At 41.2% G+C, this 24,209-nt stretch overlaps 1 protein-coding gene across 1 annotated transcript in view; it reads left to right on the forward strand.

The window, feature by feature from the left end:
• ADAMTS12 (ADAM metallopeptidase with thrombospondin type 1 motif, 12) overlaps window positions 1-24,209 on the forward strand; it is a 319,080-nt gene that overhangs the window by 236,707 nt on the left and 58,164 nt on the right. Inside the window, exons 12-16 of the mRNA XM_012640504.1 lie at window positions 307-476; window positions 9,044-9,177; window positions 15,888-16,008; window positions 20,687-20,931; window positions 22,412-22,550. Coding sequence (XP_012495958.1) covers window positions 307-476; window positions 9,044-9,177; window positions 15,888-16,008; window positions 20,687-20,931; window positions 22,412-22,550 — 809 coding nt within the window. The remainder of the gene's footprint in view (window positions 1-306; window positions 477-9,043; window positions 9,178-15,887; window positions 16,009-20,686; window positions 20,932-22,411; window positions 22,551-24,209) is intronic.

Raw genomic sequence — 24,209 nt, forward strand, 5'->3', positions numbered from 1 at the left:
AGAGAAGGAGCCGATTTGAAAGGAAAATTATGTATCCCTTTCAGCATATATTTTGCCTGGAGGATGTACAGGTGAAAAAAGGTGTACAAACTATTTCAAAATAAGCAGCTATACATTTAGGACTGAAAATGTCAGGAGGAAGGAAAAAAATGTATAAAATTGGAAGCATTTATTTAAAAGGTGAGTTTTAAGGGCAGAGAGAGACATGGTTTGGCAAGGAACAGGCATGGCCAGATGCCAGAGGAGTTTTAAAGGAAAATGACCTTTAAGGAAACTGAAGGAAAAACTTGTCTATTTCATTTGTAGACCAAAGTTTGGAGGGAAATATTGCACTGGAGAAAGAAAACGCTATCGCTTGTGCAACGTCCACCCCTGTCGCTCAGGTACACCAACATTTCGGCAGATGCAATGCAGTGAATTTGACACTGTTCCCTACAAGAATGAATTCTACCACTGGTTTCCTGTTTTTAATCAAGGTAAGGAACTGTAACAGATCTAGGCCCACAGTTGTTCTTAGGAAGCGTTTATATGTCAGGGTTTCTGTGATCCATGCAAAGTTTAACTAAGAGAATTATTCCATCAGGAGTTTTATATTTTAGAACATGGAAACATTAACCTGGTTAAATTGATCATTAAGTATTGAAAGCTGAATATGTCCAACTCTGTGTGAGCTTTGTGGGAGGTAAAAAAGAATATTATGAAACATAGTGACTCAGTTCAAACCAGCTGAGGTGCACTTTAGTGACAAATGGGGCATGCAGGAATTCAGTAACTAATTGCTTGTTGATGGGCATGTGGAACTGACTGTGATTTCGGCAGAAATTCAGAAGAGAAGGTCATTGTGGATTTGGAGTAATTGCAGAAAAGGCTTCCAAGGAAGCAGTTGATGATTCTTAAGCATGAGTAATCTTTAGTGAGCAGCACGAGTAGTCTTTCTACTTAAAAGAAGGAAAAAGGAAACCATTCAAAATAGAATCATTCCAAGTAGGAGGAGAATAGCATGAGGAAAAGCAAGATAACAGGAATGCCTTCATCAGAAATGAACCAGTGCCAGCTCTGGGCTAGAAATCAACATTCATATCTACAGGAGTATGAGAAGGGTAAAAAGTAAAACCAAACACCTAAAGAATGCATACTAGGGATAGGGACATAATGGAGGTGGAGAATGGAACAGTGACCTTGGCAAAACTTTGTCTGGGTCAGGACCAGGTACACATTCTCTCCTGAAAACAAAGAATAATCTATAACCATTAGCAATAGATCAATGTAAAAAACCATCTTATTTGTGCTATTTATTTTATTTGAGTGGGAAATGAAACAAAAAAGATTTTCTTGGACTAAGGAAATTTGAGTCAAGGTAGTAAAAAAAAAAGAAGCTGATCAATTTTTTCATGATTTTTTAAGTTCCTGAAATTCTGGTATGATAGGACATGAAAAGAATAGATTCGGCCGGGCGCGGTGGCTCACACTTGTAATCCTAGCTCTCTGGGAGCCCGAAGCGGGTGGATTGTTTGAGCTCAGGAGTTCGAAACCAGCCTGAGCAAGAGCGAGACCCCGTCTCTACTAAAAATAGAGAAATTAGCCGGGCATGGTGGCACATGCCTGTAGTCCCAGCTACTCGGGAGGCTGAGGCAGAAGGATTGCTTGACCCCAGGAGTTTGAGGTTGCTGTGAGCTAGGCTGACGCCACGGCACTCAGTCTAGCTAGGGCAACAGAGTGAGACTCTGTCTCAAAAAAAAAAAAAGAATAATAGATTCAACAATCATGTATTTGGGCTGTTAGAACAAAGGTATAAGCAATAGCTTTTGAAAAAATGACTCTGCTGTGCTTTGCCCATTTTGCGTCTCTAAAATATCCTGATGACTATAGGTTGACAAGGGCAATGACTGCTCCTTGTCCCCAGTTGTTTGGTGTCATTCATGCTGTAGGAAAGTGAGTCATTTGGTTATTGGTGCAATTTAGCTTCCTGTGTCAGGCAGTTGACTACAGGAAAACTCACGTGTATACTAATGTGGACTCCAAAAATAACTAGTGCTGAAAGGTACATCCAGTCGGTACTTTCTATACCTACATTTTGCACATTCTCTATTTTGATAAAACTGTTTGGGTCAGTGGTCCTGTGGACCCTGAATGAGCAGAACTAAGATAGCACAGAGGTGTCCCAGAGGCTGTCCCAGAGGTATGAGGGTGATTAGTTTGGGGTCCCCCTCCCAGATGTAGAGTTGGATTTGTATGTACCTAATTCTGATGGCTCAAGTAGCTGGACTTGGAATAAAGGTATTTGATTCAGCTTTGCATTTTATTTGTTTATAAGCATTTGTCCTGTGTCTACCTTTCACATAGCATAGCAATAGGTGCTAAAGAAATGAGAGCTGTAAGAGTAGAGATAAATTTCATTCCTTACAAAGTGATCAGTTTGCATCTATAACTGGGATTAAGTTTGCCACCTGCTGAGGTCACTGCCTATCTTGGCTGTAGGCATTCATTCTCTATCCTGGTGGTTTCCTTACAGGTTCCTGTGCTATTATTTGGGTGCATTGACTTATCTACTGAGTAGCTACTACCTTGACCAGCACACTGATTTCCTTCTCCATTAAACTCTATCCTACGGTATTGCTATTTGCTTTGTTAACAGGCAGCCCTGGTGGTGGCAAGTAGGTCGCTCATGTCAACCACAATGTGTGGAGCACTTATTCTGTGCCAGGTGTCGAGCACCTTCCACCTTCCCAGGATTCCTTTAGAAATCACCAGAGGATAAAATAAATGTGCAGCAGAGTTTTCTGCCTCCTCAATGGACCGTGATACTCACCTGGTAAATGACCTTTGGCAGATTTGCTAAGTAGCCAGTGACAGAAGAATCATAGATCAAATGTTTGGAATGAGCACATAAACTCTGCCAAATCTGGTAGTTTTCAATCTCTGTTCCGTGGAATCCCAGGGATTCTAAAAATGCTTGATTCTAACTTTAGTTTTCAAGAGAAATTTTTAAACTATTTCGTTTAGTTTGTTTTTAAATTTTTTATTCATACATGTTAGTTGTACATATTTTCAGGGCACATGTGATAATTTGATACATTCATATAATCAAATCAGGGTAATTGGGAAACCATCGCCTTAAATATTGATCTTTTCTTTATGCTAGGAACATTCTCTTCTAGCTATTTTGAAATGTACTTTTACTGTAGTCACCCTACTAATTATCAAACACCAGGTCTTTTTTTTTCTAAGTGTATATTTGTAAACATTATAAACTATTTTTAAGAGTGTAATAAAGAACAATACTTACACTAAAAAATATTATATATCAGGTTTTAACATATCAAAGACCACCGATGCATTAACTTAGATAGTCAAATCAATTTGGTTTTCTGAAGACCTTAGAATAAAATTTGTACTGCCAACTCAAGTGAATTGAGAACATCCTGAGATTGTAGATTGAGTTGTTCTAAACTGTTACCATTTGTAACTACTTGTTTGCAGGAATCAGGATTTTTCAGTACTGTGCAACTGAAAACACAGAAAAAAAGTTGCAGACGAAATATGCCTATAACTGCCATCCACAGCCTGATTCCAAAATTTCCTATTCATCTTAATAGTCTCTATAGATCCCACACTTATTTTTAACCGTTACATACATGAACTTAGAAAATTTACGCTTACTAAAATCCTGATTTTTATCTGCTTTATTTACTTCTCATTTGAAAAAAGAAAAATAATTCTCTGCTTAAAAAGTTTGAAAACCACTGATCTGGATCAACCTGCTATCCAACATAAACATTTTCTTCACAGCATTCCTGACAAAAAAAATTGTCCAAACTCCACTTGATCATATGCACATAGGCACCATGTGATGAGCTGCTATGCGTTCACTGCGATTTCTGAGCCAGTGTCAATACCAGGCATTTGACTGTAGATGATGTCACTTCCCCCCTTCCCCATCCTTTAGAGATGAAGAAACCGAGTCTCAGAGAGGACAGTAACTTAGTCGAGGTTACAGGGTTGTAGATAGTGGAGCTAGAATTGAAGTACAGCTCTGTTTGACTAAAATGTATTTTAAACTAATTTATGTGGGCTCCCAGGGCCTTCATTAGCTTATGGTAACAGAAGTGCATTTATATCACGTGTCTTCTATTGGGAAATGAGGCAATGATCAGAGCCTAGTCTTGACGCTGTCACTTTCCTGGAATCTGTCTTCCTTTGTGGATTTTTTTCTTTCTCGGAGCACCACAACAATCCTTCGTTTAGGTTGATTGTTTTCATTGTTGCTTCTAAATCTTTAAGCTTTATTGCTGCTTGATACCAGTGAAGTTTCCCAACATATGTCAAATGTGGAGTGTCTGAGGTGGGATAGGATCCTTCAGGAATGTCTTCAGGGAATTGCTATAGATTGGGTTCCCTAGACACAGACTCTGAGACAGACTAGCATGCAGGAAGTTCAGCAGCCGTGTGAGGGAAGGGAAGACGTGGAGTGGGCGGGGGAGAAGCCAGGCTGCAATGCAGTCCTAGCTAAGGAGTTGTCCGGACCCATGGGGAGCTCTGAAGCAAGAATGGACTTTCAAAGTTGCGACAGATGTGGCAGAGCCAGGCCTTTAGACCCCACAGGCTCAGTCACTGGATGTGGTCTGCTCCAGAGGGGTATGTATGCTTGGCAAGGAAACTCTTCGGTTAAGGTCAGCAACTGAGGGCTAACGCTAGCAGCCTTCCCAGGAACTGGAGGGCTAAATTCCAACACCTGGGGATGGCGCGGAGAACCAGGGCAGCACTCACAGTGTAAGAATATTTGGGGTTTGGATGAAACAGCCTTTGAAGAGAGTAATGTAAGTGCAGGAACAACCTGGGAGATCTTCTAGACAAGCTTCTCATTTCAGAGATTAGGAGTCCATGGCTTCCACAAGGGAAATGATGGAATAATAATATAAAACAATGAAGATGTTTGCAGACCCTCCGAGCCGTTCACAACTCTTTGCCCTCACTTTCCTCTGCAATAGAAAGGGAAAATGAATGACTTACCAACATGTACATCCTCAGACCCTGTTCTGACCAGAGATTGAAGTAGAAGCCTCGCTGGGCAAGGCTTCTGGGAAGGTTATAATTGGTGCCTACTCAGCGGGCCCCTCAGCTCCCTGTGATCATTCTTCCTCTTCCTACTCCCTGGGGAGGGAGTCGGGGCAGGGCAGGAGGGGAGGACTGTGGCAGTCATCTGCAGCCATGAAGTTGGAAGCCCCAAGCTAAGACAGCTGAGCAGGAAGACAAGAGGAAGATAGCCCTAAATTCCCACCTGTGGACTTCCTGTTATGCGAGAAAAAAAAAATAAACTCCTGCCCATTTAAGGGAAGGAACAGCAATATTTTCTGATAATAGCTTATTTTACACTTTTATAAGTATTTGCTCTGTTCTAGGCACTGTACGTGCATTTTGCTAATCTTATCTCCACAAGAAAATCCTTCAAGGAAGGCTAAGTTTTGACCCAATTTTTATGGATGAGCTAATAGGGTTAGAGAACCTAAGTAACTTGCCCAAATTCAGACTATGTGATGGAACCAAGAGTTAACCCAGTTAACTCTGCAGCCTAAATCTTAACCACTAAAACAAACAGGGACTGGGTTAAGCCCCTTTCCAGAAAAACAATGCAGTGAACTTTGAATTTACTCTAAGATGGTGTCACATCTTTAAAAACTTAGATTATTTCATGTCCAAGGAGTTCTGGTAAAAGCCGTAACAATCCTTTGTATTATGATTAAGGTTCATTTTATTAAATTTATCTACCTTGCTCTTGAAAATCAATGTTTTCTGAACATTTGAACAATGATAAATTAATTACTACATTCTTAAGCAATTTAAATTGCAATTCTAAATTTAATGCCACAGTTCTTAAACAACTTAACAAAAACACAGAACTTAAAAATATATGGTACATAGACAACTTATTACTGACTTTAACCTAATTTAAAACTTTAATGACATCAGTTCAATTCATTTTTTAAAATTATTTCTCTTCTTGTTTTTATACCTTTCTGTGGATATAATAGAATATATTTATTTTAATGCCTTCCTATGTTTATCTAATATATATTTTTATACATTGTGGGGATTATAATAATATCACCACATTGGAAAGTAAAAGGGTACCATTTTAGACCAGCCAAAGTTACAAAGTCTTGGTAATTATTTGACTGATTTTGGTTGTGATACAGAGTCAGGACTTTTCATTTATGTTTTTTCCCCTCAAGCTGATTTGATCCTAGTCTTTAAACTGAGCTTCCTTTATATGTTAAACATAATTTGTTGCATCAGTAAAACATTTTAAGTTATGCCTTTTGCTTGAGGTTTAGTATTTCTTGGAATGTGCGAGGAACAGCAGGGGGCACACTGCAAGTCCCTCCAGCTCACTCAGGGGCCCATCATCCTCTGGGACTTCACTTACAGAACACAAGTTCAAAGATAAAATGATTAAGAATATCAAGACAGCGACCACAGAGCATTCAACAAGTGCGAGGTCCGGGGTGACAGCACTGGTCTCATGCCCATAAAGGCCTGCCTGTCAATGGATTTTGGAAGCTGTTGCAATCTACTCACAAAACGTGGAATGCATCAGAACTGTTCCTTAGCCTAAGAGATATTTTTATCCTTCTTAGCAAGTTTGAGTTTTCATTTCTAACCATCACTTCTTAAGATCATTATCCAAAAAATGTTGAGCCATCCTGTTTCAGTAGAATTGAAAATACAACCTTTGATTCAGTAAGTCCATCCCATTTGCTAAGCTTCCTTTGAGAGGATTAATCAGACAGTGTGAGGGTGAGAGATCACTAGCAAATTGGTTTTAGAGCTTTCACTTAGCTGAATTATAAATGGACCTGAAAGCTAGAGGGGAAAAAAATCGCATGACCCAGGCAAAAGGATATGTCAGGGCAGATGGATGAATGTGAGACAATGAAAGTACTCAACTGTACAGAGATGATGGACTCTGAGAGGTTGATGTCTAGGGCAGAGAATCTCTGATACTCATGACAACTGCTGAGAATAAAGACCATCCATTGTCACCCCTACCTCCTGTAGATCCCTGTGTCACAGGACAACCTAATGACATACCCAGAGCCCCTCCAGAGCACCGGGAAAGACACAGGCCAGAGAAGGAGGGGACAGGGACGCAGTCCCTCAAGCTCAGCCTTACAAACTGCTTAAATAGCACTGAACCTTCAATGTACAATGGCTGCTTTCAAGCGCAGAGTTCGTTCTGATAGGTCATAGTGGTTGGTGGAACTCCGGCAGGGGCACAGCGGTGGGTCTGTGTGTTGTTATTGTTGTCATAAAGGGTATTTACTAGATATTTCTAAGACTCCATAGACTTCTGCACTTATATTCAACAGACATTTGTGTTTCCTATGGGCAGTGTACTTCAGTTAACCTGTCTAACCTTGAAGCATGTACTAGTTCTGTATTGTGGAAACAATAGGAAGGGAAGTTTCACAATAAGGGTCTCTCTTCATGGAGATGTGTCACGATCATCACAGGAGAAAAGAGACTTTTCTAGTTTTCTTATTTGATGGATAAGACTTATTATTTTTAAAAGGAATATACGTGTCTTATAAAAATGAAAGTATGCAAAATAGAATGAAGTGAAAATAAATTTTTATTATTACCCCTCAGAGCTAACCGTAGTAACAGCAGGCTTTTGTTTATACACAAATAGAATCATACTTTGCTGTTTCTGCAACTTTCTTGACTCACTGAACAGTAGTAGCTCATGGCTTCATAGCCATTTTGACTTTTTCCATCATCTCAGACAACTTACCCACTGCACCTTATATAAAATCAATTGGTATTCTTTATGTGCTTTTACCTTTCTCCTTTAAGCTCTTAACAGATGTTTTTGACCTCTGTCTGAAGTTTGTCCAGAGTTTCAGTGTTTGGAATTTTTGTTCTTAGGTACATTTGTGTGAGTTTCACACTTTCATTTTCTTGCCACATCGATCATTGCATCCTCAAGCAGACATAGCTATCACTGTGCACTCTGGCCTTGAATTTGGTGCCCCTCCACACTGAGATTGGCCAAGGCCAATGGCCCTGTGGCTAGTATCGTTGAGCCCTCAGCTGGTCACACTACCAAGAAACCAACAGCCCTGCCTACAATAAACAGATTGAGAAGAGACCTCAGAAGGGTCCTGTTGAAGAAGTGATTCTCAAGTTTTTCACTTAAAGAAAAACGACACATAACATTCAAAAGAAAATTATTATTTGAATTTTTACCATATATATGTACTACCTGTTAAAATTTTAAGGCGATTTATGTTTTAAAAGTTATCTATATTTCTGGTTATTCTGTGTACATATATATGGGTATGTATTTTATTAAGGAAAAGTTTCTGCATTGTAGATCATCCTACCTTCATTCACAAGGGAGTAGAAACCTGAGCCTTAGCATGGATTCAGTGTAGGACCCAGGATGGTGGGATGGACCACTATAATAAGCAGGTTGGCTTTAGCAAAAAAGTGCGTCCTTTGTTTGTATGTGGTTATCAATCTGTGTCCAGGCCCTTCTTGGACTGCAGGAGAATAAGGGAGAATATTCATTGGGGGCTGGGTTATGCTGGTAGTGCTGGTGGTGGTGGCATTAGTAATGAGCTGGCCCTGTGAGAGGGAATGGCCTCTCCCCTGAAGGTCTACTTATTTGCTGCAAACGATGAGCAAGCATCATGCTTGCCTGCAGTCCTAGATGCTGGTTGTGATAACTTATTTTCTAGGCTGAGCTCAGATGCCCAGCACCTTATTTTTACAAGCAGAGTTCAACGTTGGATTGAAAGATCTAATCATTTATAACAAAGAGCATAGCACTTTTAAACAATCTTCCAAATTTAATCCATTATAAAACCGTCAATTGAAGAAAGAAAAAACCTACATTTCAGCATGTGTCTCAGAAAGGTCAAAGGTGGGATCACCAGATTAAACGACACTTGGGGGTCATGCGCACAAAGAAATCCTGGAAGGAGGGTGCTGAGCTAAAAAGCTAACTTGCAAGGATTTGTCATTTTCTCTTTTCCTTCAGCGCACCCCTGCGAGCTCTACTGCCGACCCATAGATGGCCAGTTTTCTGAGAAAATGCTGGATGCTGTCATAGATGGTACCCCTTGCTTTGAAGGCGGCAACAGCAGAAATGTCTGTATTAATGGCATGTGTAAGGTATTGGGTATGTTTCCTTAATCTACAACTTTTATAAAATCATGACTTTCATTCATTCAGATAATCAGATGTTCTAAGCTTGTGCTTTCCTGGCATTTACGTTTTGTCTGGAATTTATACGTGGTCTGTGAGACAAAAACATGAGACTTCTCAATGCTCATCAAAGTCAGGTTGGGACTGAATAGTTTTTTCTTCCTGCTGCCATCTTCATTTCTTAATTTGTTGATGTGTACTATGACTTTATTTTTGGCACTGACCAGGGTCAAATTGAAGAAGAAGAACCAAATTAAAGGAGGAATTATTAGGATAAGACAGCCCAGGTTACTTCAGTGGCATTAAGTTTGAGAAAAGCTGAAATTAATAATAGTTTGTATAGTGCTTTTCACAGAGAATTTTTGCATTTAATTCTTCATTGATTATCAACATGATCTTCTCAGAGAGATGGCATAAATCAGGCTTCTGATTAATCAACTACATCTTTATATCAATTATTTAAATCTAATTTGTTAATGCTTTTAAGTGTACAACCATCGAAGAATTCCTTCTCATTGATTACAGTTTATTTTGCAAGGAACTGAGGAACAAGTTCTTGGACCAAGATCCAATACCCAAGCATAAATTTCAGTTTAAAGAGAAGGTGTTTTTATCAATTAAAAGAAACCTGTATAGAAATATCTAATGAACTGTTGGTAAAGCACAATTCTAGTGCCAGAGCTCTAGAATATGAACTGAACACCATCATTTATTAGATGTATGATCCTGTATATCTTTCTAAGACTCTCTTTTCTGTCATAAAATTGGGATATTAAGGTATCTATCTAGTTGGGGTCAAAAAGATTAAATAAGTTCATATAGGTTAAACCCTTAACAGAGGCCCTAGTGTACAATAAACTCTTAATAAATTTTGTTTCCAAAAATATTTATCATAATTTTTTTCAACAGGACAAAATTGCACCCCACTCCCACCCCATGCAAAGCTTTTGCGCATAAATGTTCAGTACCCTATTAAGGTGCACATATTTTCTTGAAGTTGCTTTTTGATTTATTTAAGTGGTAACCAAAACCCAGGAGGCAAAATGATTTCCAGGAACAAGAGAGCTGATGAAAAGCTAAAATCAGACTCTTAATTTGAAAGAGCTCAGGCAAAATTCTCTTTTAAACGAACTAATTATCATTGTGATTACAAAGAGCCAAAAATAATTAATATATTTTAGATTAGATAGCTCTGTTTCCCAGAGAGGGAAGAGGGTCATTATTTAGATAATTAATCTACACAGGAACACAGCAGGATGGAGGAAAAAAAAAATAGATAATTCAGGTAAAAATAGCCCCACCTCTGTCTAAAGCAATGGTTCTCTCTCCTGGCCACACATTAGAATCTCCTGGAGAGCTTTTAAAAATTACTGACTGTCTGGGCTCTATCTCAGACCTATGAAATCAGAATCTCTAAGATTTGGGGCCTGGGCATTGATAACTTAAAATCTCCCAAGGTGATTATCATATGTGGCTAGGACTGAGGACTTTAGCCACAGAGAAATGAATGTGATGCTAAAATTATCTTTTAGACGTAAATGACTTGCATGTATAGAAACAGAATCTTTAGCTTGTGATGGAAAACAGGTGCTTTGAACAAAATATAAGGGGTCTTGGGTGCCCCTCTTGAAGTCAATCAAATTAGCCTAACAAAATAAGCCAGATTCTCTCAGCTTGCCGCCCTCATTCTGGGAGCCAGTTAAGGCCTTTTAAAAGCTGTAAGTGCCCACTTTCTGTCTATAACACACTGAGTTAAGTTTTTAAGCTGAAAAATGGTGTGAAATCAAATATACAAAATATCCCAGATACAATTTATCTGCCAGGATCCAAGACTGTAGGTAGTTTCAGTCTCTGTGTATATTTGTTAGTCTTATTTGTTATTCTCCTTATTCATTTACTACAGTTTTTCCCTAAGGGAATTGAACATGTATTGCCATAAAAAGGTAAGCCTTCAGAAAAAAATGTATGTGGTGTTTGTCTAATCTGCTTTCTTTGTGGATAAGAAAATATATTTTCTTACATTCATGTCTATTTTGCCTACTTTGAAATTATATTATTTTCCAACATTTTGGTATGTTAGAGTTACAGATTATATTGTCAAGGAAATTATCAAGCCCTGATTAGAACTGAATTTGTTCTGGGAGGTAACTATCTGTCCCCCTGCCCCCAATGTTTTTTAACCAGTACTGACCTCTCCTAAGCTTGTTTATCAAAGATATAGATTTAAACTTTGACTTTTCAGGATATCCACCATTTTTAATCACAAGTGTGACATAGAATAAGCTTTTAAATTTAAGAGCAGATTCTTCACTTCCATCCTCATCCCCTTCTGGCTCTGAAATATCACTCCCATATCTACTGTCTTAGGCTACCACTAACCTTCCAGCTCTTTCCTGTTTCCCCTGGTAACCAATTCTTTGATGTCAGCTTTTCTCTGGGTCAGCATAGCCCTGGCTTAATTTCCTTTCCAAGCAGCCCAGATGCCCTAGTTTATCTTAGCTACCTCCCCCCTCTTAGCCTCTTATCCCAGGCCCTGCTTCCAGATCAACCCGTGACAACCCTTTTTTGATCTTATGATCAGCCTACTTAAAAGTTTAAAATTTAAAAAAATTTTAAAATAAAAATTCAACCTTGTGAATCTGTGCCCTTACAAAGTCAGGGCAGCTGACTCTTAAACTTACCTGGCAATCTCCCTGCTGTTCAAGTAAGCTCCCTCTCCTGTTCCTCCCAGAAAGGATTCTGAACCTTCTTTGTTCTTTCTCAAGGCATTTTGGCCATCTCAGTGATATGATAAACACCCCTAAATTGATTGCTTTGAGGCATACCTCTCTCTAGAATGCCAGACCTGATTTTCTGGCCCTACAGGCCCAACAGTTACTGCAATCTTAACATTCCTAAAGTAAAATCGTACCCCATTCTTATTCCAACCTGTTCTCCTGTTGTGCTTCTTTTTGGAATGACGCTAAAACCACCTATTTAGATTTCTAGATTGTAATCCAGTAAGTTGTTCTTGGGTCCTCATTAAGTCTCCTCCTTCATAATTGGTCACTATACCACCATCACCCCACCTCCACCCCTACCATCATCATCACAATCACCACCTCCATCACCACCCCCACCATTATCATCATCACCACCCCTACCACCACCACCGCTACCCCCACTATCACTACCTCCATCACCACCATCATCACTTCTCCACTACCACCACCACCTCCATCACCACCCTCAACATCACCACCACCACCATTGTGACCGCCCCTACTAGCCACTCTCACCACCATTACTTCCCCCACCATCATCATCACTACCACCACCACCATCACCGCCGCAACATAACCACCACTACCATCACTCCTACCACCTCCCCCATTATCATTGTCCCCACCATCATTAGCACCATCACCATCACCACTGCCACCATCACTACTCCTACCATTATCATCACCACAATCATCACCACCACCACCACCATCTCTGTCATTAATAATTATGATGTCCTTTATATATATTATTTCATTTAACTTGTCTCTTTATTTAAAGACTAAATTCTGATCCAGTACACTCTATGCTCATAATGGCCTGTTGATTTTTCTTCTTACATTTCTTCTAAATTCATCCCTTATTTACTTCTCTTCATTACCAGTACTAGTACCTGGGTTTCAACCCCATTATTTTTTGCCTAAACAACTATGATCATCTCCAACTTGTCTTCAGTGCAACAAATATATACTATGGGCATAGAGGACATATCCTGCTCAGGCACCAAGGATGTCACAGTGGACACAAGACCCAGTGGCTGCCCTCAAGAAGCTTGAAGTCTTCCAGCCTCCTAGACTCCAGGCCTGCTTTCCCTATGGGGAATTCTCCACTTTGGCCTAAATATCTTTTGAAACATAATTTTGATTGTTATGTGCCTGCTCAAATTCCTTAGGTGGTTGTCTACAACATTCTACATTAAATCTAAGCTCCTTAACATGACACTCACAGCTCATCATTGTCCCTTCCTTTCATAGAATCAGTCCGATCTTTTATCTGCCCCAATCAGGAAGCAGAAAGGTGACATGAGGTGTTTGAATATGACTTTGGGAAACTACCTAGCCTCTCTGAACTAGTCTCCCCATCTCAAATGGGCAAAATATACTGTATTAGTTCCCTATATCTACAGTAACAAATTACCACAAACTGGGAGATTTAAAACAAAAGAAATGTATTATCTCACAGTTCTGAAAGCTAGAAGTCTGAAATCAAGTTGTCAGCAGGGCCATGCTCCCTCTGAGGGCTTTAGGGAAGGATACTTTCTTGCCTCTTTCTAGTTTCTGGTGCTTGTAGACAATCATTGGCATTCCTGGATTGTAGCTGTATCACTCCAATTTCTGCCTCCATCTTCACCTGGCCATCTTCCCTCTGTGTCTCTCTGTCTCCAAATCTCTCTCTCCTTATCAGGACAACAGTCTTTGGATTTAGGGCCACCCTAATCCTGTATGACCTCATCTTAAATTGACTACATCTAAAAAGACCCTGTCTCTAAATGAGGTCACATTCACAGGTACCAGAGGTTAGGACTTCAACCTATCTTTTTGGGGGGCCTACTTAAATCCACAAGTACTTACTTTGAAAAGCTGTGGTAAGGAAAGCCTTCTGCTCCTGTCCCATTTGTTAAATGGCAGCGTCATTTACCTGTTCTTTTTGGCTAAGCACAGCTCTGCCCCAACTGTCTTCACATTTAAAGTTTCATTGGCTAATAATGAACCAGGAATTCTCCCAGTTTCTCTGCCTTTGCCAAGGACTTTAGAAAGAAATTATCACATTCCAGTTGGATTAGGTCATGGCAACAGTTGGTATTTCAGTTCTTAATCACTTGATAATTTGCCAAGTGAAACAATATTAACTCCTACATGAAAAAGAAAAACTGATAAGAATACCTCTTACTTATTTACTCATGGAGGACTGATTACCTGGTGAAAGTCTGGGACCTGATTTCCCTAAATCATACTCCAGGTAGCACACTCTTCTGCACAAATTCTTTCAGGGTCAGGAATTGGTGATATTATAGGAAATGAAAGTGATTTTTTTTTCCTGAACACACTACCCGGTGGGGTGGCTGTCTAGCATCCCCACAGTCGCAGCAGAGGAGAGCCATGCTGAAGTCATTTTCCACACAGGTAACAGCAGCAGAGCCACCTCTGAATCTGCTGAGGGTAGAAGACCTTGATGTGGGCCCTGTTGCCAGAGCACGTGCATGGAAAGAGGAGAGTGAAATCTGTCTTTTCCCCTGAGAGCCCCTTATGTTTTATATCCAACAAGGATGACTGGTTTATACCTTCATAGACCTTCTGTTATATACTGAATTCAGTTTTTATTGTATTGTGCGTAGCTGACAGGAAAACCAAATTGGGTGAGGTCTCTGCAAGAACCCCTTTAACATGCTATGGGACAGCATACTGGGGACATGGACGTGTCTCCTTCCCTGACTCTTGCCCCTCAGTTATGCAGGCAAATATTGCCCTAGAAATATGACCACCCATTCAGGAAGAAAGACTTGGGCTCCAGGTATTTGTTTTTGTGAATTTCTTTCCTTTAATCTTCACATTTTTTTAAAAAAAAGATCTATTCCTCTCTTGGTAGAGATTAAAGAAAATACTCTAAAATTAATATGTCTTAGAGTAAGTTTCTCTGGCTTGTTCCAAATCAGTGAAGGAATGAAGGTCACTGGGAATGTGATTATAAAGGTCAGCATATTAGAAGATGCCCGAGCTTGACATAAAGAAATCACTTGTGAAGGGTGGCATTTACTGGTAACTACTGAAGGCGCATATCTGGGGCGTTGCCTTTCTTTCCGTTGTGATTAGAATAATTAAGTTTTGGTTTTTTTAAAAATCTCTTAGCACGTTACTTTTTTTTCCCAACTGGGTCAAGTAGCACTGTCTTTGGATCTAGAAGCAATTAGAAACAATTAACCTGAGGAATGGAGCTGTTTTCTGTCAGTAGGCATTCGTTCTATGTTTAGTTGGTGGAAGGTGTATTTAAAGACTCAAACCCTTTTTCCTTTCAGTAAATTTGAGGTGGCTTTGAAGATAGAAAGAAAATGGTCTTTGAAGATCAAAAAGAAAAAAAAAATCTACCAGGACATAATTCTTCTTCCCAAATAGGAAAGAAAATTATGACTAAAGGAATATAGTATAGTTTTCCCTCATAGTAATGGAAGAAAGCAAGCAACAGAGAAGGTCAGATGTGTTTCATGACTTTCAATCTAAGTGTCGTGATTCTTTGGTACCTGATGCTCCAGGACATCCCAAGTTTCACGGCTCCCCTTTTCCAGGCTGGGAGTTCACCTGAAAGCGACTTGCTGCTCTACCAACTTCGATTCTAAGATGTTGTCATAGTTAGATTGTTGAAACTGTGTTCAACGCTACCTCTGATTTGAGAAATCAGAAACCACGCTGTTTGTGCCACTTTCCCCCTTGAGCAAGTATTTCTTTTACCATTAGCGGATGCTTTGCTTATTCCTCCGGCTGCCACCAGGAGAAAGCATTTGTTCTTGTACCCTTGTACCTCCCCGCACCGCTCTGCCCCCCCAGTCTTCTAAAGAACAAAGTGGGAAAGGAGATGTCACAGGTCAAGGCAAGAGTGGCGTCTCCTGCGTGGTCTTTCATCTTCACCTCTCTTCCCCGCAGATGGTCGGCTGTGACTACGAGATCGATTCCAATGCCACAGAGGACCGCTGTGGAGTGTGCCTTGGAGATGGCTCTGCCTGCCAGACCGTGAGAAAGATGTTTAAACAGAAAGAAGGATCTGGTAATAAACAAACAAATAAATAATCAAAGTGGCAGGGGACTGAGAATGAGGACAAGATACATGATTGATTGATTCCTAGTTTTGTTTTTTTAAAACAGCTTGTGACTTTCAAAGTATTCAAAATGGAGTATTGCCCTCACTACAAAGGGGTAGGGAGTTCTTGGCAGTTTTAGGAAACTGAGCAAACTGAGCAAACACGGGAGGCATCACACTAACACAGAGATCTGCCATGGCCTCGTGGCTGCACATGGGAACAGGTACAGGAGTGTGATGCCTGAGTACAGGCATTACAAGAGGATCCAGGGCTAGAAGCCAATGATGTTAGAACAAAAAAAGAACTAGAGGGGAGAGGAAATCAAAAGCTCGCTTATAAGAGATCAAAAGCTGGTTGAGAAGTCTGCAGATACAAGGGCAGTTTCTAAGTGAGGGCAGAGAAGCCAGTGATGGGTTTAAAGTATTGGGGTGCAACTTCAGGGCCAAAAGAGAGGTGAGACAGGCTTGCTTCAGCTTTCTTTTATTCCCAGTTGCTCCCTGTAACAGGGTCCCCCCCAGTGGTTCCCTGTGACTATCCAGGCAGCTCCTCTATCCGGCATTCCCCACTTTACCCACACTCTACTGTTCTTTCCCCATGGTTACCCTTCATGAAGTTTCTTCTCTGGGCAGCTTTGAGCTACTCATGATCCTCAGGGAGTGGAGAGTCTACCCTTGCCCCAAATCGGTTATGACCTCATGCAGATTTGCCTTCAGTTCAAACAGTTCTCGTGGTCTCTTGGCACCGGCAATGATTTGTAGCTGGTGGGATCTTGGGAGAAAGGCCAAGGTAGGCCTGGGGACGATGAAGACGACTACAAGTACCTTGGTTTGAGCTTCCCCGGATATATCCTGAGACAAAAATTCAGCTACAAATATTAATAATTTATTTGGGGGTCAGGGGATCCTGGGAAGCACTAGTAGGACATTGGGGAAGTGAAACAGGGCAAGGAAGGTAACCAAGAAAGGGTGTTTCATTAAACCAGTGACCATGACATGGGAGCCAGCACAGAATTTGCACATCTGAGTTTTCCCACCCAAGCGATGAAGGAGTTGAAATGATATACACCACCTCCCATGAGACATGGGTTGAGGCTACTCCAGGGAGGTCAGGCTGTTAATTCTCTGGATTCCACAAAAATGCACATGGCTAGGAGTATGGAGCCCCACGTGTGTGGGGGGGCAGGGGGGGCAGTGTCTGCTACATAAGGGTGACGCCCAGGACAGGAAGTGATAGCCATCTTCAGAGACAGTGGAGCCACCTTCAGATATTTGTCCTGGGTCCAGCAAAGCTATGCCTCTCTCCTAGACATGCTTACTACTCAGGATGAAGTTACCAAGTAGGAGCCTACGAGTATCAGGTGTGTTCTTCAGTTGATTATATGACCTGTTATTCCCTAGTAAACATAACTGTGAATAATCTAAATTTGTTTAATTTCCATCTTCATTTTTTCGTCTTTGACTATTGAATTCCTAAGGTTAAATTGTGAAATGTAATGCTTGTCCTACCCTTTAGAATTATCATTGGAAACTTGTATATCATGTCCTTGATTGATAGCTTTACTGTGGATGAAAAATATCCTTTGAATTACTTATTAGGGATGTGAGTGATAACCCAGTGTGTCTTAAGCTTATGATTAAGCATCCTATGATAGCTTACGTTTCTTCGATCTTTACAAAGGTATTTTGTACATATTTCCATTATTTAGATGTGGCTTTATTTGCTTGACTTATAAAAAAGTCACACTTAAAAATCATATTTCTGCATTCGACCTGTTTTATTTCTTTATCTGTGGGGGTTTCTGTCTTTGGCCTTTGATAGACTGTGCCAGACTGGCTTTTCTTCTTGGAAAGCCAGAATTGTCATCCCCGGTCTCCTCCACTTAACCTTTTAATCCCTTAGGAAATCAGACTTTAGTGCTGGGTTCTTTTCTCTGTCCTGATCTCTTGGGGATGAGAAAAAGAGATCATAAGTGTGTCTTGAGCCTCCCTCCCACCCCTACATCTGCCTTGGGAATCTCAATACCTCTGGCCACATGCCCACCACTGAGCATTTGACATCTCCCTGTGCCTTTGTGTTTTCTCCCAGTCACTCCCCATAGGGCTTCGGTTGGCTTGTGGCACTCAGGGAGCTGTGTCTGCTTTAGACTGTTCATTCCCTGACAGGTTTCTCAAAGCTCCCAGGCACTGGCTTCTCTAGCACCCTGGAGAAACCCTCTGAGTGCTCACAATGGTCTGTGTTCCCTACACCCACGGGGCACTCTCCAGATCCCACCTTCACTTTGTATTCAATAAAGCCAGATACACCGTGAAGACCCTGGCTACACAAATGAGGCCAAGAAGTGCTGCAAAAATTGTGAAATGGAGTTAGATTGGATGGGGCTAGTCAATTAATATAAGGGCCAAGGTCAAAAGAGGGAACTTAACTTCCTCTCCTGGAAGACGCCCAAAATATATAGTTCTCTGTAATTATTTACATGCTGTCTTGTATTCCTGCCTTATTCCACCTTACATTTCATTCTTTTTCTCTAATGCAGTTATAAACTGAGGGTGGAAATTGTCTTGTAGGCTTTGTCTCCACTCTCCCCAACTCAAAATCACCAAACATAACCTGTATATATAGTAGGTATTCAATAAGTGCTCATATAAATTTAAGTGAAAAAAGTTTTCCTTAAGATTGAGTCCGTGTTCCTTTGATAATAAAGCATACCAAATCATTAACCATTCTATAGTTATGCTGAGGGAATAACTGAATCAGGCACTTTTCGCCTCATGTCTTGCCTGTGGTTGAGCTGTGTTGTTGTAACTCCCTTCCCTCTCAGCACACATCCCAAAGCATTCTTTTCTCCCATCTCTCCACCCAGAACTGTGGTTTCTGTGGTGGGTGGCAGCAGTTGTCCCAGGCAATCCATGTAATAACACCATCTCCCTGCTTAAGAGAGCACCTATTTGCCCTCAGGGGCCCATAGTTTGAGGTGGCTCCTTACAGAGGATTATTCCCAGATGTCTTGCAGCGAGCTGCGAGCTATGTGGAGGGATGTGATTGTTGAGAGATGGCTTTGTTTTTCCAGCACTTCTGCATCAAATCCCCACCGCCTTCTTATCTTTGTTCATAACCTTTACCATGGAAGAACCCAGTGTTTCCTTTCCAAGAGAAGTAAGCAACCAGTGGGCAACACCAGAAAACAACGCACTGGGGAAACAGGTGCAGATGAGCACTCACGGAAGAATAATCCCCGTGACTAGGAAATAATGGGAATGAATATGTGGTCAGCTGAGGCTGAACTTGTGTATCCAGTTTCTGGGCAAATTATTCCTGCTGGATGGGCCAGGGTTTGACTTCCAGGACCCCATAACTGTAGTGTCAGAGGGAGATGGAGCAGTCAAGGCACTTTCAGATGACAAAAACAACAGTCTTGCTTGTCAGGCCACAAAACCTAGTATATATCCAGTGTGAAATGCCCAGAATGATCAGGATCATAAAACTGTGTTTTGTATGAAGAAGATCGAGGAACAAGGAATGATTAGCTTAGAGAAAGCAAAATTATTGAATCTTAGAGCCGAGAGAGACCTCAAACTTCATCACTCAATCGCCTTCCTTGTGCAGATGAGATTGGAAAAAGTTAAATGAGGTAATGAAAGTAATAGAACTAATCTGTGGTAATGCAGAGACTAGAACACTGGTCTTCTGACCCCCCTGCCCCAGGAATCCTGTCAGTGACATCCCCAGAACCTGTGCTCTTTCCATCCTGTGAGGTGATGGTTCTTAAGGGCATAAATAAGATGAATGAATGAAGTGCTTAGCACAGAGCCTGGCAAACACTGGCAACCACTGAGTGTTCATTCCTTTTGTCACCAGTGTGCCTCCTGCCATAACAGCCATCAAGCAAGGATAAAACTGTGGCTAGTGTTATTATCATTTTGATATGTCTACGTATGCTTTTTCAGAAGGCTGGATTAGAATACATGAAAATAAATTATAAATTCATATTTTGACAAACCATAAAAGAAAAAATGAGAAAAAAAAAAAACCCTTTCTCATGAATAGAATTGTCCAACAGTATAAAAGGCTGTACTCAGAGCTGAGTGTCTCATCACAGGCTGTATTCAAGAGAGCCAGGTGGCAATCAACCCAAGTTTCCCTCCAGGATTTTCTTAATGAATAGAAGCTAGGATAAAATTACTTCTAAGAGTCTGTCTTTAACCTACTGGAAAGGGGGAAGAGTAAAATATATAATGTATCCTATGTGATTTTTAGGAAGACTAATCTGATAGTAGCAACAAATGGGGGAGCAGAAATTCTAGTAAGGAAGCTAGCTAGGAGCTTTAGGATTTTGAACCATCAATGTAAAATCACAGAAAAATAAATGCTGGATCAACCATAAAAGCTTCAGAGTCCAATCTGCATTTATTTCACCTCTCCTCACAAAACTGTTCACATGCTGAGTCATGAAGCTCCTTAGAATTCTGCTCTTGGCCAAGCTCTATTAAATTCTCCGTAATTAGTGTTTCTGCCAGTCCCAGTGGCCACCCAGCAAGGCCACTAAATGACGGGAATTCCGGAAGGAGGATGAGCAGTGGGCCAGAAACAGACCGTGTTCAGCTGAGAAGCTAGTGTCTCTTTCATCACTGTGTCTTCTCCCCTTAGGTTATGTTGACATCGCGCTCATTCCGAAAGGAGCAAGGGACATAAGGGTGATGGAAGTTGAGGGAGCTGGAAACTTCCTGGCTATCAGGAGTGAAGACCCTGAGAAATATTACCTCAATGGAGGATTTATTATCCAGTGGAATGGGAACTATAAGCTGGCAGGGACTGTCTTTCAGTATGACAGGAAAGGAGAGCTGGAGAAACTGATGGCCACAGGTCCTACCAATGAGTCGGTGTGGATCCAGGTAAGCGAAGGGAAAGAAACTGCTGGTATGTGCACTAGCTAGGATCTTTCTCCCTCCTCTTCCAAGGTATTTAGTAGGGTGTGTTGAGTAAGAATCTTTAAAATTTCTTTTAGCAAGGAAACAGGGAGGGGAGCAAAAGATCAGTTTGTGCTGTTAATCCTTTATTGCTGAAACCACCATAACAAAATGCCAGGGGCTCTAAAACCACCCATCAGCTTCCAGGCTGATGTATTTGAGGGTGATTGTTCCTCAAGGATATTGTCAGTGTGAACCAGTTTCTAAGCTTTCCAGAAGCTACTTGTAACTGACTGTTAACTGACGAACTAACGTGTTATCATATGTTGTCCTCAGGCAGAGGGTTTGACTTTGTGAACCCATTGGCGGAAGCATGGGTGAGAATGCAGTATGTGCTCTTCAAAGGCAGCAGGAACTTGTCTCTCATATTAGGCACAAAACTGTAAGAAAGGAGTAGAATGATTCTACCAGTAGAGGCAAGGCAGTTTGGGGGTGACAGATGGCCTAAGAGAGTCAGATCTAGCCACATTCAAAAGTTAAAGGGAGGTCATTTCCAAGCCAGAGATCAGAGTACTCACAGAAGCTGGAGACCAAGCTGGCAGCTATGCTCCATGAATGTCAGGAGACCTCACATCTGACCTGGCCACAGGGGCAAGGTTTTACATATGGGAACCCCCAGGTCCAGAGAGCAACTGTTCCACTGCCTCTAAATTTGAGATGAATCCATTTTAAATTCATCTCACATTCATGTGAGATGAATCCATTTTAAGATTGTCTGCAGGAGAGGAAAGTGAGGGGAAGGTCCCAGGAGTGACCCACCTTAGCTAAAACCCTTAACCATTTTTTTCCCAGAAATACAATATGTTAAAGGAACTAACAGCCCAAGAGCTAGGGAAGAGCATGAGATAACACCACACATAATAAAAATTAACATCCATTGAGTGCTAACTCCATGTCAGGCATTGTTCTAATCACTTTATGTGTATTTACTCGTTTCACTCTCACAATAATTCTAGCAGTAGGTACTATCATTACCCTCACTTTGTATATTGGCAAAGGATGGCACTTACCTATAGTCACAAAGTTAGTAAGTATATAAGCCGGTAAGGTGACCTACCTGCCTATTGTTGGAAAGGACACTCTTGATCGTTCCCTCAGAGCAGTCCCCATATGATTAGCCCTCCTGTTTCCATGAACTGAAATTCCCATGGGAATCCGGCCAAGAAATAATAGAATGGAGAATATAGAGATATAGATACAGAAGTGGAGATAGATATACAGATACAAATATAGGTGTAGATATAGAGAAGTAGACATAGACATAGATCCGTTTAATGGCATTTGTTCCAATGCATGCTCCCATAACTACTTTTAGATGATGGACATTGTGTGATGTTTTTGCATGACTGTGGTTTATGGTATAAAGTACGACAGAGTTTGATGTGACCTCTCTCTTGCCTTTCAGCTCCTATTCCAAGTGACTAACCCTGGCATCAAGTATGAGTACACAATCCGGAAAGATGGCCTTGACAATGACGTGGAGCACCTGATGTACTTCTGGCAGTATGGCCGCTGGACAGAGTGCAGTGTGACCTGTGGGACAGGTGAGAAACAGCTGCTCTCACTGGGAATGCACGTCAGCTTCCGTGCGGGCCACAGGGGTGATCTGAGCCAGTGGTTTGTACTCAGTGCCCATGGGTCTGCAGAGTTCCACGGAAATGGAGAGATGGCCCTGGGGCCTCTGTGGACAGTGAATGCACAGGGGCATGGTTTAAAGGGAGAAGTAGTTTTTCTTTTGTGAGCTTTATGTACCTGCCCTCATGAAAGATTTTGTTTGAAGAAAGGGTTACATGTCAAACAAAAAGGCTCAAAAAACACTTCTCTCGTTGAGGACTGGGGGCTACAAAAGTGGAAAAACCTGCCCAGATACATACTATAAGTCATGGTCAAATCCAAACCCCAACCAGCTCTTCTGATTCCTAGCCCAGGGTTCTTTCTCCATCTCCAATTTATCAATTTTTTATATCTACTGGGAGAGTTTAGGTTTATCACACGGAATCAAGCATTGGAAAGATGCACTCGCTGCCAAGTATCAGTCAGGATGGGATAGGCTTTGCTACCATAACAAAGAAATGGAAATCCTAGTAAGTCAACACAATGAAAGTTGATTTTTAACCCATCACTGTGTGTCTGAAGCAGGTTGGAAGGCCCTGCTTCATCTTCTAGCTAAGACTTCTTTATCGCATGGCTTCCAGCTTGCCCCGTAAGGAAAGAGAGATGAAAGAGGCAGACTGGCTCTGTTGACAGCCTTGGCCTGGAAGTGACAAATCACTTCCGCATACATCTCACTGGATAACCTCAGTCACATGAGCACAGTCTAACTGCAAAGGGAGGCTGGGAAATATGGAGGTGTGTGTGGACGTTTGGGAAGCACAGACTCGCTCTGCCGCAGGCTAAATGAATTTTCCCAAGGCCGATGAAGGCAGAGGTTAGGACCTGTTGGGTACTGGGGCTCTGTCACTCATTTAGGGGGATTTAATAATGGCACCATATGTGAAAGCCTCTGCCGCTGTTTCTCCTTTTGGATCAAGTCAAAGTCTGTCATGGAACTTTTTGCTTCTTACCTGTAACTACTGCCTATAAAACTAGGGCAGCTACAGGGTGAAGTGCCAGAACTGGTGATGTAGCAAAGGGAGTAACAGTGAAGCAGTGAAAGAGCTAGAAGACCACGGTCTACTCTTCCAGGGGCTTCCTCCTCACACACTTGGTCTCTCTCTGCACCGCCTGTTCTCTGGCTTCCTCACCCTCAGCAGGTAGCTGTGCAAAGAGATCTAGAAGTTGCATCATGCACTGTCAAACTTACAATTTTTGTATTATTAACTTCTTTCTTTCCTTACTTTGGCACAGAAAGCCAAAGTTAGCTTCTAGAATTTATGAGAATAAAATGTTCATTTTAAAACGTGCTATTTTGAGATGCTATACCTCTGAAAATTTATCTAGGTGGAAGGTGCAGTGTGTGGCAGCAGCCATAATTGGTGTTGGTGGGAGAGCCAGTGCTGCAATTCCCAGGGCTACCTCTAGCATTTCTAAGCGTACTGTCCACTGTTGCTTGGGGGGTTACTAGACTTACAATTAAGCAAAGGCAATTTAGGCAGAAAATAAGTGGGTGAACAAACTTTCCCTAAGGAGCAATGGAAGGAAAATGAAGTCACTGTGACTGTAGTTACAAATACTTTGTCAATTTTTCATCTTCTGTGTTCTCA

Source organism: Propithecus coquereli, unplaced genomic scaffold (genome assembly GCF_000956105.1).
Source record: "Propithecus coquereli isolate 6110/MARCELLA unplaced genomic scaffold, Pcoq_1.0 Scaffold154, whole genome shotgun sequence".
Classification (NCBI taxonomy): domain Eukaryota; kingdom Metazoa; phylum Chordata; class Mammalia; order Primates; family Indriidae; genus Propithecus; species Propithecus coquereli.